This window comes from Rattus rattus, chromosome 4, assembly GCF_011064425.1.
Source record: "Rattus rattus isolate New Zealand chromosome 4, Rrattus_CSIRO_v1, whole genome shotgun sequence".
NCBI lineage: Eukaryota > Metazoa > Chordata > Mammalia > Rodentia > Muridae > Rattus > Rattus rattus.
The window spans coordinates 111,021,827-111,038,373 of NC_046157.1; the positions used below are offsets into that span (position 1 = coordinate 111,021,827).

A 16,547-nucleotide genomic window follows, 5' to 3' on the forward strand; every position below is an offset into this window, starting at 1 on the left:
ATCTCCACCCATAGATGTCCTGCCTCCTGGTCCCTCTAGGCACTGCTGGCTGCCCGACATCCTCTTTACTTGTGACGTGTGTTGAGAACAAAACCGTACAGTCACCTGTGTACCTGGTTCCGGGCTAGTGACAGTTCCCCGTAGCTGGGTGGCTGTGCGCGCACACACACCCACTCCCTGTTCGTTATGACCTTGGCCGTGTTGTTTCTCCAATACTGGAGAACTGTTGATGACACAGAAAGATTGCCTTACCCTAGTAAGTGTGAGAAGCCATAAGGACTGAACTCTGTGGCCCAGAGTGGACGGCCTCCCTGTGGGGCACATGGCCGGGCCTGCGTGGTGCAGAGCCCACAGGACTTGGAAGCATGGAGTCACTCTTGCGCTGCATCTTCTCTAATCCAAAAGCCACATTTAATTTCATAAAGAAACGAATGAAAAGTGACCTGGCTGCTGGTCAGCTGTTGGTGTGTGTCAATTTCCTCCTCTGTGTGCTGTCATCCCTCCTGGGGCTGGTGTCCTGCCTCTCCTCTTCTGCTCTCGGCCTAGGGGAGACACTGCTCACTAGGCCACAGCTTCAGGATTCTGGTAGAAGTGGCCTAAAGTGGCTAGGGTCACTGTTGCAGAGGCCCCAAAGTGGGGTGGACAAAAGCAGGCCAGGGAGCCAGGTACAGTGGGGTGGACACAGACCCCCCCCCCGCCCCCAGTAGCTATTTCGGTAGTTTTGGGCCTCAGCATCCTCTTTGCTACTCTGAGGTGGGACACAGGAGGCTTATGTGAAGCTGCAGAAGTCTGTACCTCCTACAGCACTTAGGAGGACCCTCCCTCCACCAGAACTGGCCAGGGGCAGGACACACAGCCTTGTCCCAATCCCCTAGGGATTTGTTCACTAGGAGAAGTGGCAGCAAGTGCCAGTCAGACTGTCACCTCTGACAAAACTCCATGAAAAGATCAGAATATGCAACACAAGTCAATCTTTATTGAAAACTGCAGTATTAATTACATAACAATTCTGGTTACAATAAACGTGCTTTTAAGGATTTTAAATCTGAGCTCATCTACTCATCAGATTGCATAAAAAATTAAAACAGTATGAATTTACATCTAACTGAACTGGCTCGGGATGGACAGTCTGCCCGTTCCTTTGAATTGACACGTAAGGTCCATGAAGAGGCAAGGGATGCCTTTAACACTGGAAGACAATGCTGACTTAAGCATAAAAAAAAGTACCAACAACAGTGTAAAAAAGTATTTAAAAACAAAAGTTTAAAAAAAGAACCCTTTCTGTTCACAGCCTATCAGGCTCCTTGGGGCCTCCAGCTGCCACAATAACCCCCCTGGAAGCCAGTCCCCCAGTCTGACTGCCTAGTCTGCACCAGACCCACCCACTGCCCTTCCCTGGGAACTGCCTGTGTACCCACCGGGCCCTCACATCTCATGTACAGCCACTGCAGTCCCTGAACAGAAAAGCTGCTGCCTCCCATGCCCCAGTGCTAGTCAGACTTACTCCACAGGCTTTCTGGTCGTCAGTGAACAGGGAGGGGTAGGGACGAGAGAAGAATCCTTTAAGACCTGGGGAATTAATGTTACTGTTCCTACTGAGACAACATCATCAATCAGTCCATCAAACACAGAAAACTGGGCAGGAGCAAGCAACTCCAGAGATAAAGACCTGGGGTGGCTGGACATGAGAGTAAGCTCTGCTGCACTCCTGCCCTCCACAACCCTCAGAAAGCACCAGGAGAAAGGGCAGTAGCTGCCACAATTGCCACCACACCCTGGGAGGTCCTGTGCCACTCGGCAGTGCCAGGTACACAAGTACAGATGTCAGCTGCTGGGAGGTGGCCCCACAGTAATACTATACTCCAATATATTCTGAAGGGGAACTGAGGAAGTCTGAAGCAGCCCCAATGTTTGAGGCTGGTGCTTGGCCAACCTCTCCCAACCCCAGGCATACTTAAAGGCCCAAGTCAGAAGCCAGTGAGTTCCAGTTTCCCCGAGAACGATTTTCCTCTTACTGTACATAAACCATCCAGTCTGCTCCTTTAGCCCTCTGCCACATCAGAACAAATCCAGATACAGTAAGACACCAGATGTACGGCTGAGGGAAGGCAGGACACTCGACAACCAATCCAGAACTGGGGACCTCCCCGCCTGCTGAAAACACTGCCTCTGCAAAACACTCAGAAGCCACTACCCCCAGAATGGCAACTGGCAGGCCAACAGCCACTCAACAGGTCTCCCAAGGAAGACCACAAGAGACAACAGCTCCAGAGGCCACTTCCATGCCGGCAGCCTCACTGGCCTAATCCTGACGGTGGGCTTACTTCTCCTGAGACAAGGAGCTCACAGGTTCAGTACTCCACAACCTTAAACTGCAAACAGCAGCAGCAGAGGAACAAAGCTCCCCAGCCTAGGGGAAGGAACAGAAAATAAACTTTATATACTCCTCCATCCATCCATCCATCCATCCATCCATCCATCCATCCATCCATCCATCCATCCATCCATCCATCCATCCATCCTTAGCAGTGAGGTCAGTGCTCAGAGTATCAGAATCTGCCTGCCTGTCGACTCAGCTGATGACCTCTAGTCAGGAATGTCACACACAGAAAAAGCACTTTCTTGGAATGTTCTCAATGTTTTGGGGTGTCTGTACTGAACCAATTCTGTTCCTTAAGTTTACTAGAACTGAATGTTTTTAAAGTCACCACCTGTGACAGTTTACTGCCATCCATGTGCTCAGGTTTTCACTAAGATCTTTCCCCAGCAGACTCCACAGCAATGACCTGACGGCTTCATGACAGAAAAGATCTACACACAGACGGGTTTTATAAATCAGAGGTGTTGATGGTCATTCCATTTACACAGTCCCAGAGCAAGTGTGTGAGGCTGATGTGATCAGCAGGAGGGCAGAAACCCCGCTCTTCTTTCTCCTGAGAACCCAGGGCCTGTGGAAGCACACACTGTGTGCAGCTGCAGGTAGGTCCAAAGACTTGGGAGCTCCCTGCGGAGTTTCCAGGCAGGGGACAGCTATGCTCAGTTGGGAGTGGGTGAGTGGACTTTTTCAAACACATGCAAAAATCACAGGTACTTTTGTCCCAATGATCGTGATTATTCACTGGACACCACCTTCTGTCTATGGAGTCTGGGAGACTGGAACACTCCCAACACTGCACACCATCCACCACAGGGGTGGGATCCCACACAGAAGCACGGATGCAAGCTATGTGCCACAGCAAAGGTTTCTATCTCTGTGCAGTGTGTGCTTTCTTGGGCTACCCTCCCCCGATGCATTCGCATGCGCTCGTACACACACACACACACACACACACACACACCACACCAGACACTCACACACACGCACTCTCTCTTAAGTGCTCACGAAGCAATTAAACATACTCATCCATAAACATTCTATGTTCATGGACACTGGGAATGAGAAACCTTCTGTTCACACTGATTCATGCAGAAATCTTCATAAACTTCTCATAAAATAAAATGCTAAAAAAAATTATGGAGAGCATTACTATAAAAGTAAGGTCACCGAAGGTTCAATATTCAGGTGACCCACCCACTAGCTAAGCTGACTGCTACTGAGGAGACCTCCACACCAACATGGAAGCCCTGACTTAGCTGCCAGAGACAAGCACCCCTTCCAAAGCCCCAGCAATTCAATGGGGTTAAACAAAAAGATAAAAAGCACACCCCCACTTGACAGATCCCAGAAAAGTCCTCGTGTCCTGCCCCTTTGACCCATACTGAACAGAAACACTCTCCTAGATTCAAGTCGGGCATATTTTCAGGTGAAAAGAACCCTCCTGATTTCTTATGTACACACTCAAAATCTTTCCCACCACAGAGCCTTTCAGGCAAGTGCATTCCAGAACTGCCCGGCCTCTCCACTTTCCACTTTCCACATGTGCTTGGTACTGAGTGCCTTCAGCTACAGAAGAGTGGCAAAGCCACTTATGCAGGCTTTCCAGGTCTCACCTACTAATCACAGAGGACAGGTCATCCTCAGGTGAATGACCCCAAGACAAGCTACATTATTTCTACATTTTTAGACATAATCACAGCCCTGCTTCTCTACAAGAAACATGAGGAACTAACTTAAAAATACACTTATTCCCTTGTAACCAGTCTTCCATGTACAACGCGCTCCACAGCACCCAGCTTTAGTCTTTATGGGAGAGTACAGCAGCGCCTGTATTTTCAGCTGACTCATTATTCTCAGGGGACATTAGGAATGGTTCCCTAAGCGAAATAAAGCAAAAGACACCACCGTTCCAGTGCGGCTGCTTCTTCTCTTTGACTTCTTCCCTCCTAAGAAGACAGTTTACTTCTACAATGGACTTTTCCAACAGTCCCAACAGATACAAAAGACATTATCCTGTAAGACATACAGTGGGAACTCAGATGGCAGACACTGCTCTACTGACACACAGACCACGCTTCACCCCAGCTGGACTGCTCGCCACGCTCCTAGACTTCCTGATAAGCTTCAGGGAGACCCCTGCTTCCCAGAGCACACTCCAGCTGAAGTGAAGCAGGGACCCTACTATCCCTGCTGCTGCTGCTGTCTGGGGCTGCTGCAGGCTCACACTCTCTCCCAGTCCCTGCGGCTCCCTCCAGGATCAGTCAGTGCCAAAAAACCAGGCTGCTGAAAACTCTAAGTCTATGTCCATAACTGGCAAACCCAGCACCCTAAGAGTCCCCTCCAGCACTCCCGACGCTTCAGTGAGGACATCCCTTGCACGAGTGTAACTGAGACTCAGCATACATGACAGAGGTGCGTGAGTGACACAGGCTGTAGAACACGGTCCCGTCCTTTGGGTTTTGCATCAGTCACTGCAGGTAGATTGAGCAAGCTTTTTTGTTTGTTTTTATAAACATGCATTCAACTAGATATGATTCAGAATAGAATAATACTCCCTTTTTTATCATTACAGTTAGCTAAAAAATTTGCCAGGCAGTCCACAAAACAGGATTTGCTTTAAAACCAACCCACAGAGTTAGTTGGAGACTAGCGAGCTGGGACCTGCTGGGCTGGGACGCAGTCATGTTTAGCTAAGTGTCGAGAGCATTAAGAAGAAAGTCCTGGTTGGAGGCACAAGGCCTGCAGCACCAGCTGTGGGACTCAATGAAGTGACTGCACAGCTCCATCCTCACATCTGGGAAAGAATGACAAACAGTCAGACAGACTCTTGGCACCTGGTTCTCACCCACCTTACAGACACACCCCATTATACCTGGAGCCCGACACCTGCAGCAAACAGAAGTGACACAAGCCTACTACAGCAGCATCACGATGAACAGTTCACACACAATGCTCTCCCTCCTTCCCCCTTCCTTACTGGAACGTCCCAATAAGAATAACAACACAGAGCTACGCATTGTTGCAGTGTACAGAGCAGCGCCACCACCTCTCTCAGTGCTTAGGAGAGGGAATACTTGCACTCCATCAGCCTAGCCTGTGGGCATTTTCTTGATTGCTAATTAATGACGTAAGGCCTAGGGTGCTGTTCCTGGGCAGGTGGGCCTAGGCTGTAAGGAAGGTAGGTGAGCAAGGAGGCCAGGCTGGAGACAGCACCCATCCTCACAGCCTGTGAGTCAGTTCTGTTCAGATTCCCATTATGATGGGATTGTAATCGACTCTAATTGTAAGCCAAGCCAAGTCCTCTCCAAGGTGCTCTTGCTCAGTTTTACTGCACTGACAGACAAGCAAACTAGACCAGTGCTTCTATCTGATCAGTGTTGCAGTTTCCTCAGAGAGGTGCGCCTCAGCAGGGCCCCATCCAGCCGCATCCTTCACTAATACTCACATTAATTTGCAGGGCGATCACCACTGCGGGGGCACATAGCTGTAGGTGGGTGTTCCTGGGGCTCGATATGTGGGGACAGTGACTGGGTGAGGGGCTACAGGAGTTGGAGAATGAGCAGTCAGCAGGGTACCTGGAAGAAAGAACATTTCATAAGGAAGCACAAGTGACCACTAGAGAGCTCCACCATGTGGCCTCTGATAGCCACGGAGGGGGGAGAGGAGGATGGTCTTGAACCAGAAGGATCAAAACTCCATGGGGATTCTTCAAAGTGTTGAAAGGCATTCTTAACACAGCAGTCGGTGGTCACAGTATGCTTGTAACTCCTCTTCAGCCCATGCACACTCATTTTGGCTGATCACTTGACTACAAAATGAAAAATCCAGTCTACTCCCTTTCAACAGGAAGGAGATTCTGTCACATGAACAGCAGAGGTGAATGTGGAGAGTAGTGTGCTAAGTGGGGAAAAGCCAGTGAGGAAGGACAGTGTGTCCCACTCACGTCAAGTTCTCAACACTGTCAAATTCAGACACAGAACATGGAACAGTGGAAGGAGAATAGCCTATTTGTTTAATGGGTACAGGAGTTTTAGATTTGCAGGGTCAATGTTCCAGAGACCTGCTTCACAACACACTGAGTTGTACACTGGAGGAAGAGGAGAGAAGGGAAGAGAAAAGACCATGAACACATGCACGAGGGAGTTCTATTGCATTCACATGTAAACTTGGCAACGGCTGTGAGGTTAAGCCACATCTCTACATCTCAAGGTGGAGGCAAATCCTTGCTGCTCACATTCCTCCTGTGGGAGCTGTCCCCAGGCAAGCAGCAGCAGTCTATGCTAGTTCAGAAAAATCAAAGCAGAAACCCCATAGTGCTAGAGCTGACATAATTTCCTTATGTGGATGTCCAGAAAAAAGCTGTATAAGGATGGCTTCACTATTCCCCCGCTTAAATCTCAGTGACCTTGTATGAAACAGCTTACAGGCACCTGTTGAAAGGTCAAGAGGTGGCCCCATCCTTAGACCTGCCATCAAACCCAAGCTTCCATGGAGGTGTATCCCAATTCACGTTCCCGATTCTACCAATAAATGGCAGAGGAGTTTTACAAGCAGCTATCAACACAGAGCCAGGTTTCCGAGAGTAACATTCTTATTACTGCACCTCACCAACAGAGACAGCTGGCCGATCTAGAACTGCTTAGTCTAATGAGGGCTACCTGAACCCTCCTCACTCCCACTGCCACAGGTCACCTTGCTCTCTATCAAGACAAGGTATTCCAGTTGAGCTCCACAGGGACTTGTTCCTGCTCCTGAAAGAAGGGGAAGAGAAGGGCGGCTCAGCAGTCCTTCCACACAACTGAGCCATGAGATTCGAAGGTCAGAAGCTCCGTGGACTCTCCCTACTCCAGCAGGTCTCAGGGTGTCACTGAATACACAATAACTAGGACTCACCTGCTGACATGGCCATTGTGGTCCCAGCAACCATGCCCATGGTGACCCCGCTGCCTCTAGGAGGAGGGATGGGAGCAGGGTAGACGGTCGCTGGCATGCCATTGGGCTGCACCACCGTGGTGTGGTGAATGACGTGAGGAGGTGCTGCATACAGAGGTTGTGTGTAGTACGTGCCTTGCTGTGGGGAAAACAGAGACAACTGCCAAAGGGTCCCAGGGCTGTAGGAGATGATGGACCCAGCCCTCCCCCAGGGGTAGGGCATGCCCAAGCATACCTGGGCGTCACGGGCTCTGCTGGGGGTAGGCACTTCTCACTGGGTACACAGCCGTCTGGTAAGGATTGGGGGAGGAGGAGTATGGCGGCACAGCCCCACTGGTTGGGGAACAGGACACTTTGTAAGGTGTGCCAGGAGTGTAACCTGGAATAAAGAAGCCAAGGCCTGAGTTCATCTAGCCAATGCCAGACAAGGCCAACTCTGCTGCAGGGAGGAATCAGGGCCACCGCCAATCAGGAACACAGTGGAGCCCTGTGGCCACACTGCAGCCCCTCTCCTCCCTGATCTCTATGCTCTGTGTGCAGGTGTGCATGCATGTGCAGTGCTAAGTGCTGCAGAGCACATCCGCACCCAAGAACCTGCCCTGCCTTGATGGACAGAAACTGCTACGGTCTCCGTAAGCTTGACTTGGCATTAATGGCACATACACCTTTTCACCCTACACTTAAGGTCTAATCTTAGGGAAATAAGCATATACAGACGAAACTTCACTGCAAGCAAGCAATACATTGCTTATTACAGCAAAATTAAAGAACCAACAAAATGTCAAAGCTTGACAAAGCACTTTAGTGTAAAGACATGAGCCAAGGGGGTAGGCTGACTCGCACCATCACCAAAATAAAAGGAAACACTAAACACTACAGCAGATTAAAACAGAAGACATGAGAAGATGCTAAGAAACAGCTCAGCAGTTAAGAGCACATATTGTTCGCCTAGAAGACCCGAGTTCAGTTCCACCTAATAGGGTCATTCACAACTCCAGCTCCAGAGGATCCAACCAACTCTTCTGCCTTCCAGGGACTGTACTTAACATGCGCGCGCGCGCACGCACGCACGCACGCACGCACGCACACACACACACACACAAATAATTTCTTAAAACAAAAGGGAAAGGAATATATAAAGCTACAAGATGAAGAAGGGAAGAGAAGATGGTACCCTATAGCCACGTCAGGCTACTTCCAGAAGCTGTACTAACAGGTCACAGGAATGAGGATAGGTACCTGAAGCTGAGGAACAACTCCACAAGGGCAAAAAGACTAACTGGGTCCTGAAGGAGTGGCAGAGACAAAGGTCTTCCCTGGGGCAAGGAGAGTTCAGATCACTGCAACTGCCAGTTACCAGGCTCTGGTGCATCCTGGGGAGCACTATCTTGTTGATACACAAGATGAGCTCCAAGATAACTGTATGGAGTGAAAGCCAGACAAATACATGCTGCAAACAACTGAGAGGAAACCCTTGAAAGAATTCAATGACTGAAAACTAGGCAGTGTCCAGAGGCAGGAAAGTCACTCAGAAATGTGTAACCAGACTGTGATGGTGGTATATACTATCCAAACAGCACAGCACTGCACTGAAACTGAGGACAGCTTGCAGGTCTCCTCAATCCTACTCTCTAGAGTGCTTTCTGCAGAGGCCATGATGGCCTTCATGTTGTGGTTGCTGTGGCATAGAGCACTCAGCTGTCCATAGGTGTGTCAGAATCACAAGCTCTGACAGACAGGTTTCAGAGATGCAAGCAACAACCCCACTAGGGACCACAATAGAATCTGGAGAGCATGTTCTCTAGCCTACACGTAAGTCCTCATCAACAGGAGACCGAATAGAATCTGGAGAGCATGTTCTCCAGCCTACACGTAAGTCCTCATCAACAGGAGACTGATAAGCCATATAAACACTACTTAGAAATCATTAAGAAAAAATTAAAGGGGTTGGGGATTTAGCTCAGTGGTAGAGCACTTGCCCAGCAAGCGCAAGGCCCTGGGTTCAGCCCCCAGCTCCAAAAAAAAAAAGAAAAAATTAAAATCACAAATCTATTGGATTTCCAAAGCAAGCCAAATACAGAACAGCACATAACAAATGGTCTCATTTTCACATCCAACAATTGGCCTGCCCACCTCAAAAGTAACAGGTATGTGGCATATGTATTTTGAAATCCCAAAGTCTTAAATGTGTAGAAAAAATCAGCAAAGGGAGGAAAGGAAAACCCTACAGACATAGTGAAAATGTCCTAAGATTTGTTTTGGGTGATGGCTCCATGGTTGGTGCTGAAGTCTAACTGTGAAAATCCATCAAAATACACACTAAATACACGAGTGTACATAAACTGTGTCTCAATTTTAAAGGATGAACAGAGTATAAACAATTTTTTAAATTTATTTATTATTTATGAGTACACTGTAGCTGTCTTCAGACACACCCTAGAAGAGAGCATCAGATTCCATTACAGATGGCTGTGAGCCACCATGTGGTTGCTGGGATTTGAACTCAGGACCTTTGAAAGAGCAGTCAGTGCTCTTAACCACTGAGCCATCTTTCCAGCCCCAAGTATAAACAGTTTTAGAGAGTTTAAAGTTTTAATTATATTTTTAGTAGAGAGAATTAATGACTTCTACAATATCCACCATTTTTAATATATCAACTTTCAATTCTGGTGCTTTGCCAAGAAAGTCAAATATGCAGATTTCCATTAGGATTCATAAAGCAAGTTAAAAGACAAGAGTGCATAAGGAGATATCATAGCTTGGCTCTGAAGGATTCCTCTGAAAGCCTGGTCTGCAGTGAGTAGTGCAAGAGAATGAAGTCGAGTGGTGAATACTTTAGACCCCAGGGTATGCGCTGGGGTATGGGTACTGTGGGATGGATCTATAAGGTGAGGGTTTTTGTTTTGTCATGTTCTGCCTGGCCACACACTAAATAATGGGACTAGGTTACCACAGATGGAAATTTCCAGAACTGTGAGGTAATAAACCCGGTCTCCGAGAAGGAAGCTGCCCACCTTGGACATCTGTTCTGGGGTAAATAGCTAACAGCATCTCTTTCCCCACTGCTCCTTTCCTGGTCTTTACAAAGGATAAAAAGGAATGTGATAGATATGGTTTGTGCACTCTGAAAGTCACATTTTTAAGTAACTTTATTATACGCCAATTATAACACAGCGAATCTGCAAGCCCTTTAAGTCAGGGAGAGGACATGCAAAGATCCACCCATCCAGGGCAGCCCAAACGCCTCCCAAGGAAGGACTCTCCCCTGCCCCGAGCCAGCTCCTACTGCAGGTGACCAGGAAAATCCCACCCTCTGTGGACTGAGACGCTTGACTTTAGTAGGAACACAGGCAAGCAGAGCGCTCACAGCAGCACAGATGCAGGAGAGAAGCCAGCTCAGGAAGGAAGCAAGACTGTCCCAAAAGGAACTATGGGAACTGGAGCAGAGAAATTAAACGACCGTGCCACCCTTCTAAACCAGTCCTTCACCTACCACAACCACAAACACGGCAGTCAGTACACTTACTGAACAGGTGGCCTTGTTAAATCTGAGTCCTACTCAATTATTTAAATCTAGTTTCTGCCCCACTGTTTCCAGGAATTTCAATTGAGTCATCTTGCCAGAACCAGGCATGAAGTATGTTATGTGTCTGCAATCACTGACTGTGAGACTGAGGAAGGGGACCACAGAGCCAAGGCCAGCATGGGGGCATAGCTTAAAACCAAAAATACAAAAGGGAGAGCAAACTTCTCTGAGGGATCACTAAAGTCACATAAAGGAAATATCGACAATCAAATTGTACAAGTGGTGGAGCAGTGGTGGCCACGCCTTTAATCCCAGCACTCGGGAGGCAGAGGCAGGTGGAGCTCTGAGTCTGAGGCCAACCTAGGCTACAGAGTGAGTTCCAGGACAGCCAGGGCTACACAGAGAAACTCTGTCTCAAAAAAAAACAAAATACAAACCAAACCAAACAACAAAATGTTCAAGTGTGCCACACTCTGAGGACAAACCCTGGGTATCCAGTGGAGCCACATTCAAAATCTGTGGCACTAGTCAGTTCTCACTTGGCCCACATCACTGGCCAGCAACAAAACCACAAAGGAAGCCCCACTGGTGCAGATGACACATGTAGAAACGGGAGCACTAATAACGAAGGCTTTAGCACGGCGACAGTGTTACATACACTTTCAGAGGTGCCTATAAGTCGTCAATGTGGTGCATGAGAGTTGCTTCAGATCACCACAGGAATACTGATGGCAGTACGGCGGACACACTGACAAGTTAGGGGATGCACCTAAAACTGTTTCTACTAAAACGCTCTAAGGGTTTAACACTACACCTAGATAGACTCTTAGCACTCAGGAGGCTGAGGCAAGAGGATGGAGAATTCAGACAGGCCTAGACTACACTGTAAGATCTCAATCCAATCACAGTACAGGCTAGAATCGGCTCAGCAGTGAAGAAGAGCACTGGCTGCTCTTCCGGAGGACCTGAGTTCAGTCCCAGCATGCACATGGCGGCTCACCATCTGCAATTCCAGTTGACACATTCTTCTGGCCTCCTCGGGCACTGGGCACACACATATATGCAGACAAGCACTCACACATGTCAGTGTTTAAATCTTAAGGCAAGCAAGCAAGCAAGCAAGCAAACAAACAAAACACGAAGGGCCAAGAACACAGCTCGAACAGAGCACTTGCCTAACATGTGCAAGACCCTGGGTTCAATCTCCAGCACTGCAAACAAAAACAAACAAAAGAATCATTTTTTAAAAAACAAAGTATTTTTTAAGGTTAAGTAAGCTGTTAAAGATTTAAAGGAGATATACATTTGGTTTCATAAACAGATTCAGTATATAGCATTAAGTAGATCTTCATTCCAAGTATTCAACAGTATTGGCCATTTCTCAGTGTGATGCCTTCACTAGGGACAATGGCTGCTAGCCCACATGTCGACATCACAGAACTATTGGGAGGTCGGATACAGATGCAGAAAATGTTTTTAACAGGGGAAAATTCTCTACAACATGACTCCTTCATAATCTCCTTGGAAGCTACTGAAGGAAAAACTCTACAAAGGCAAAGTGGAAACAGAAAGGCGGCAAGAACTGAACAGAAGGCAAAAGCTCCAGGTCCTGCAGAAGAGGGCTCCAGCACAGGACCAGGCTAGGGCAGAAGCAGGGCTCCTGAACAAGCACCAAGAAAGCACAGTGCTAGAATAGCCCATGGGCCAGAAACACACACCCAGAGATCTCAAGAGTTGAATTAAGCCTCCTGAGAAGTTCTAGAAAGGACAAAAGGTCAAAAGAGCAACAGAATCCTTGTCACTGAATCTGAGGTCAACAAGAACAAAGCAACAACATGCCTCCCACCACAACAAAATGACAGCAGTCGGCAACAGGAGTCTATGGGGTCAGGACAGGCGGGCATTCTAACATGGAGGTAGCAAACGACTGATTTCCTTGCTTCTCAAGACAGCATCATGTAGCCCAGAAAGACTTCAACCCTCTGCTTTAATTGTAAAAGGCTTTCTACAAGTATAGGTATTGTAGGTTCTCTGCAATATATACCTTTAAGAGAGAATGACTCCTGCACTCTCACAGTCAATCAATACTCTAGTGCTATTTCCTTTCAAGTAGTTGGTCATACAATAAACTTTCTGTTTAAGCAAACCTGGAATCTCATTTCAGAGACATCATTCTGGATTTAAAAAGAAAAAAGACTATGTTGCATTTTCAATTACTGTTAAATATCTCTCATAAACAAGTATCAAGGCTAGAGAAGCACTGTGATAGGCAGCTTAACGGACCTGTTACCTGCTCTAAGATTAAGGAGCATCTGCATTTATGTTTGCCTAAGTAATTACTGCCCTAGTGGATTTCTGAGCAACAAGTTCATCTTTTAAAATCATGCTTTAGCAGAGCACGGTGGCACAGCCTTTAATTCCAGCACTGGAGAGGCAGAGGGAAGAAGATTTCTGTGAGTTTGGGTCTAGCCTAGTCTACACAGTGAGCTCCAGTCCACCAGGGCTACAGTGCTCACTAATCAGTTACTTTTCTCTGAGGCTTTCAGATCATCAATGCAGCTTAGCCATTCAGTGGGACAGGGTCAGGAGGACTGGAGTACACTAAGGGCCAGGCCTGCCCAAACGTGAACAGACAATCATGGTCCTCCCACAATATGACAAAGTCCCAAGGATGAGAGCACAGTTCCCAGAATGTCACCAGTTACCAACAGAGTTATGCCTTCACTAGCTCAGTTCCCAAGGAGACTACAAGCATGAAAAGCCCATTCTGAACTCATCTATCTGCAGCCCACATTTGTTCAAAATAAACATATCTCCATCCAGATTTTGGAACAGGATAGAGCACCAAAGCCACCAAAAACCAAGGTTGTCAGACTCCCGTGACACATTTACAACTGCATTAAGAAAAGGGGTCTGGAGAGATGGCTCACGGGTTAAGAGCACTGACTGTTCCTGTTCAGCCCCAGCATCTACACGGCAGCTCACAGCCACCTGGAACTCCAGTTCCAGGCGATCTGGTGCCTTATTCTGGCCTCTGTGGCACCAAATTCACAATGGTACATAGGCAAACATGTAGGCAAACATCATACACATACAAAGTAAAAATAAATCTTTAAAAAAAAAAATAAAAAGGATCACAGTATTGCAAAGTGCCCAGGAATCCTGCCAACCCACTGCCTCTATGCTAGATCATATGAAGAACTTCCCTCCTTACTGGGCCCTGTAAATAGGGAGGCAACTTTTCAAGGGCCCATAAAAGAGTGCACAGGTCTGATTTACATCAGGTACCAACAGCACAGCGGGACACCAAGGCCTTCCAAGTTACTCCTGCCTTAACCAATTTTAGAGAAACATCTTTATTCCAAGTCTCTTGACGACACCACACAGATAACTGGGCACTAGGAAGCCGTGAGATTGCCAGCCAAGGACCCAGCAGAGGTTTCCGGGTGGCACCCTGGGTCGTTGTTCCAGTTACCGCTTACCTCAGCTTTCACTCAGGGTCCAGCTGAGAGCAGACTTGGAGAGTGGACACAGGAGACCTGAGAGAAGGGGGCTGCATTTGGTTCAGACACCCCAGCTTTAGGCAAGAACTCCTGCATTGACCTCAACAAATCTGAGGCTCTTTTAAGAAAATGACAAAAATGAGTTGGAAGTTTTCAGTCCTTCTCCTCTCAGCTTGTACTCTAGGAAAAAGGCTGGTGTGAGTACAGAACGTGCACAGTGTGTGAGCAGGAAGCACCAATCATTTCAATTTCACCCAGAGCTACACACAATTAACACCAAATGTACAAGCTAAAACTAAAAGAAGGAAAAGCGAGAATTTTAGGCAGATTTTTCAGGATACCAAAGATGCAATCCACAAGAGAAGAGAATGATAATCTCATCAAATTTTGAAAACTTCTGCTCTGTGAAAGGTTATCAAAAGAAAAGTGGGGTGATAGTGAAGGGGGGGGGAACCTCTGTAATCATGAACTTGATAAATAAATTCTTTAAAACTCAGCTCTAAGCAAGAGTAATAAATACATCTCAGCTCCAGATACTCAGGAGGCTAAGGGCCAGGAGTTCAGGATACCCTTGAGTACAATGAGACACACGCTGAAGACAACTCAGTGATTAAAGTGTGCAAGACCTGATTCAGTTCCCAGCACCCGATCGGGCAGCTCCTAACTGTCTGCAACTCCAGCTCTGGGGAATCTGATGTTCTCCCTGGCTTCTGGGGTACCTGCACATGGTAAATAAAATACAAGGAACACACACACACACACACACACACACACACACACACACACACACACACACACACACTCTCTCTCTCTCTCTCTCTCTCTCTCTCTCTCTCTCTCTCATTTCAAAGACTTTAGTCTTTGAAAACACAAAACAAAACGTGGGTTGGAGAGACAGCTCAGCAGTTAGGAGCCCAGTTAGGAGTCAGGGGAACCAACACTCCCTTCTGGCCTTTGCAGGGACTTGATATGTACATACACATAGACATACATGTAGACAAATGTTCACACAGAGAAAATAAAAATAGGTCTTCAAAAAAAGTCTGTAAAAATAAAATTACTAAGAGCCTTAAAAACAGAGCTAGTGAGTGACAGAGTCCTTTGGGAAGGTGCTGTGGAGACTGAACCCAGGGCCTCGCCCAGCTGGCAACTGTATCCCTGAGCCTATCGTTTGTTCTGCTGTTTCTATCCATTACTTACTTTCGTTTCCATTGTTACGTGTCTGCACCCGTGTGTGAAGTCACAGGTTGCTGTGAGCACCTGCCTCACATCAGTGCTAGGGCCTAAATCTGAATGGTAGCAACTGCTCTCAACTACTGAGCCATCTCTCCATTCCCATTCCTCAGCCTTGGACTCACCCTGTAGCCCAGGCAGACCTTGAACATATGATTCTCCTGTATCAGCCTCCAGGGCACCAGGCAGGACCGGGCTGTGCCACCATGCCCAGAGGCAGAACCCTTTACCAGACTGTCAAATGATAAATTAACATATGAAAAGATGATCGGGCTGGAGAGATGGCTCAGTGGTTAAGAGCACTGACTGCTCTTCCAGAGGTCATGAGTTCAATTTCCAGCAACCACATGGTGGCTCACAGCCATCTGTAATAAGATCTGGTGCCCTCTTCTGGCCTTCAGTCACATATGCAGGCAGAATGCTGTACATAAAATAAATAAATAAATCTTTAAAAAAAAAAAAAAAAAAAAAGAAAAGATGATCACCGTTACTGCCAAGGCAGTTCAAATCAAAACTCCAATGGGAAATCGTTAGATACGCACTAATACAGGTAGGATAGAAAAGACTTCATACCAGAGTGCCAAGGACACAGAGGACTAGAACTAATAAATACACACCTGAGGGGATGGAGAGAGCAGTCTGGAAGACCTGTCTTAATAGATTCTTATCTGCCCTAAAATCAGCTTCTTCACCCCTTTATATTTTCTCAACAGAATGAAAGCAGATATCCATAGATTTATGTTAACACCCAGAAAACTTCATTTTAAATACAAACTCCCAGACTCAAGCAGCACAAATGCCATTAGCTGACCAGCAGATAAGCAAGTGAGATTTCCCATACAGAGGGCACAAGCTAACAATGGAAGGGAGGAAGAAGGAACAGGCATCACCACAGGAGAGTCCAAGTGAAAGCCCGCAACTCAGTAATGACCCGTACCTTCTACATGATTTCATTTACATAAAAATTGGAAACCAC

General features: G+C 47.2%; 1 protein-coding gene across 1 annotated transcript in view; it reads right to left on the reverse strand.

Moving 5' to 3' along the window:
* Positions 1-954: 954 nt before the first annotated feature.
* Fam168b (family with sequence similarity 168 member B) overlaps positions 955-16,547 on the reverse strand; it is a 32,657-nt gene continuing 17,064 nt past the window's right edge. The window contains exons 4-8 of the mRNA XM_032900912.1: positions 12,011-12,046; positions 7,556-7,688; positions 7,271-7,458; positions 5,823-5,952; positions 955-5,171 (exon numbers count right to left, since the gene is read on the reverse strand). Of these exons, the coding sequence (XP_032756803.1) occupies positions 5,840-5,952; positions 7,271-7,458; positions 7,556-7,688; positions 12,011-12,046 (470 nt within the window). The 3' untranslated portion in view covers positions 955-5,171; positions 5,823-5,839. The remainder of the gene's footprint in view (positions 5,172-5,822; positions 5,953-7,270; positions 7,459-7,555; positions 7,689-12,010; positions 12,047-16,547) is intronic.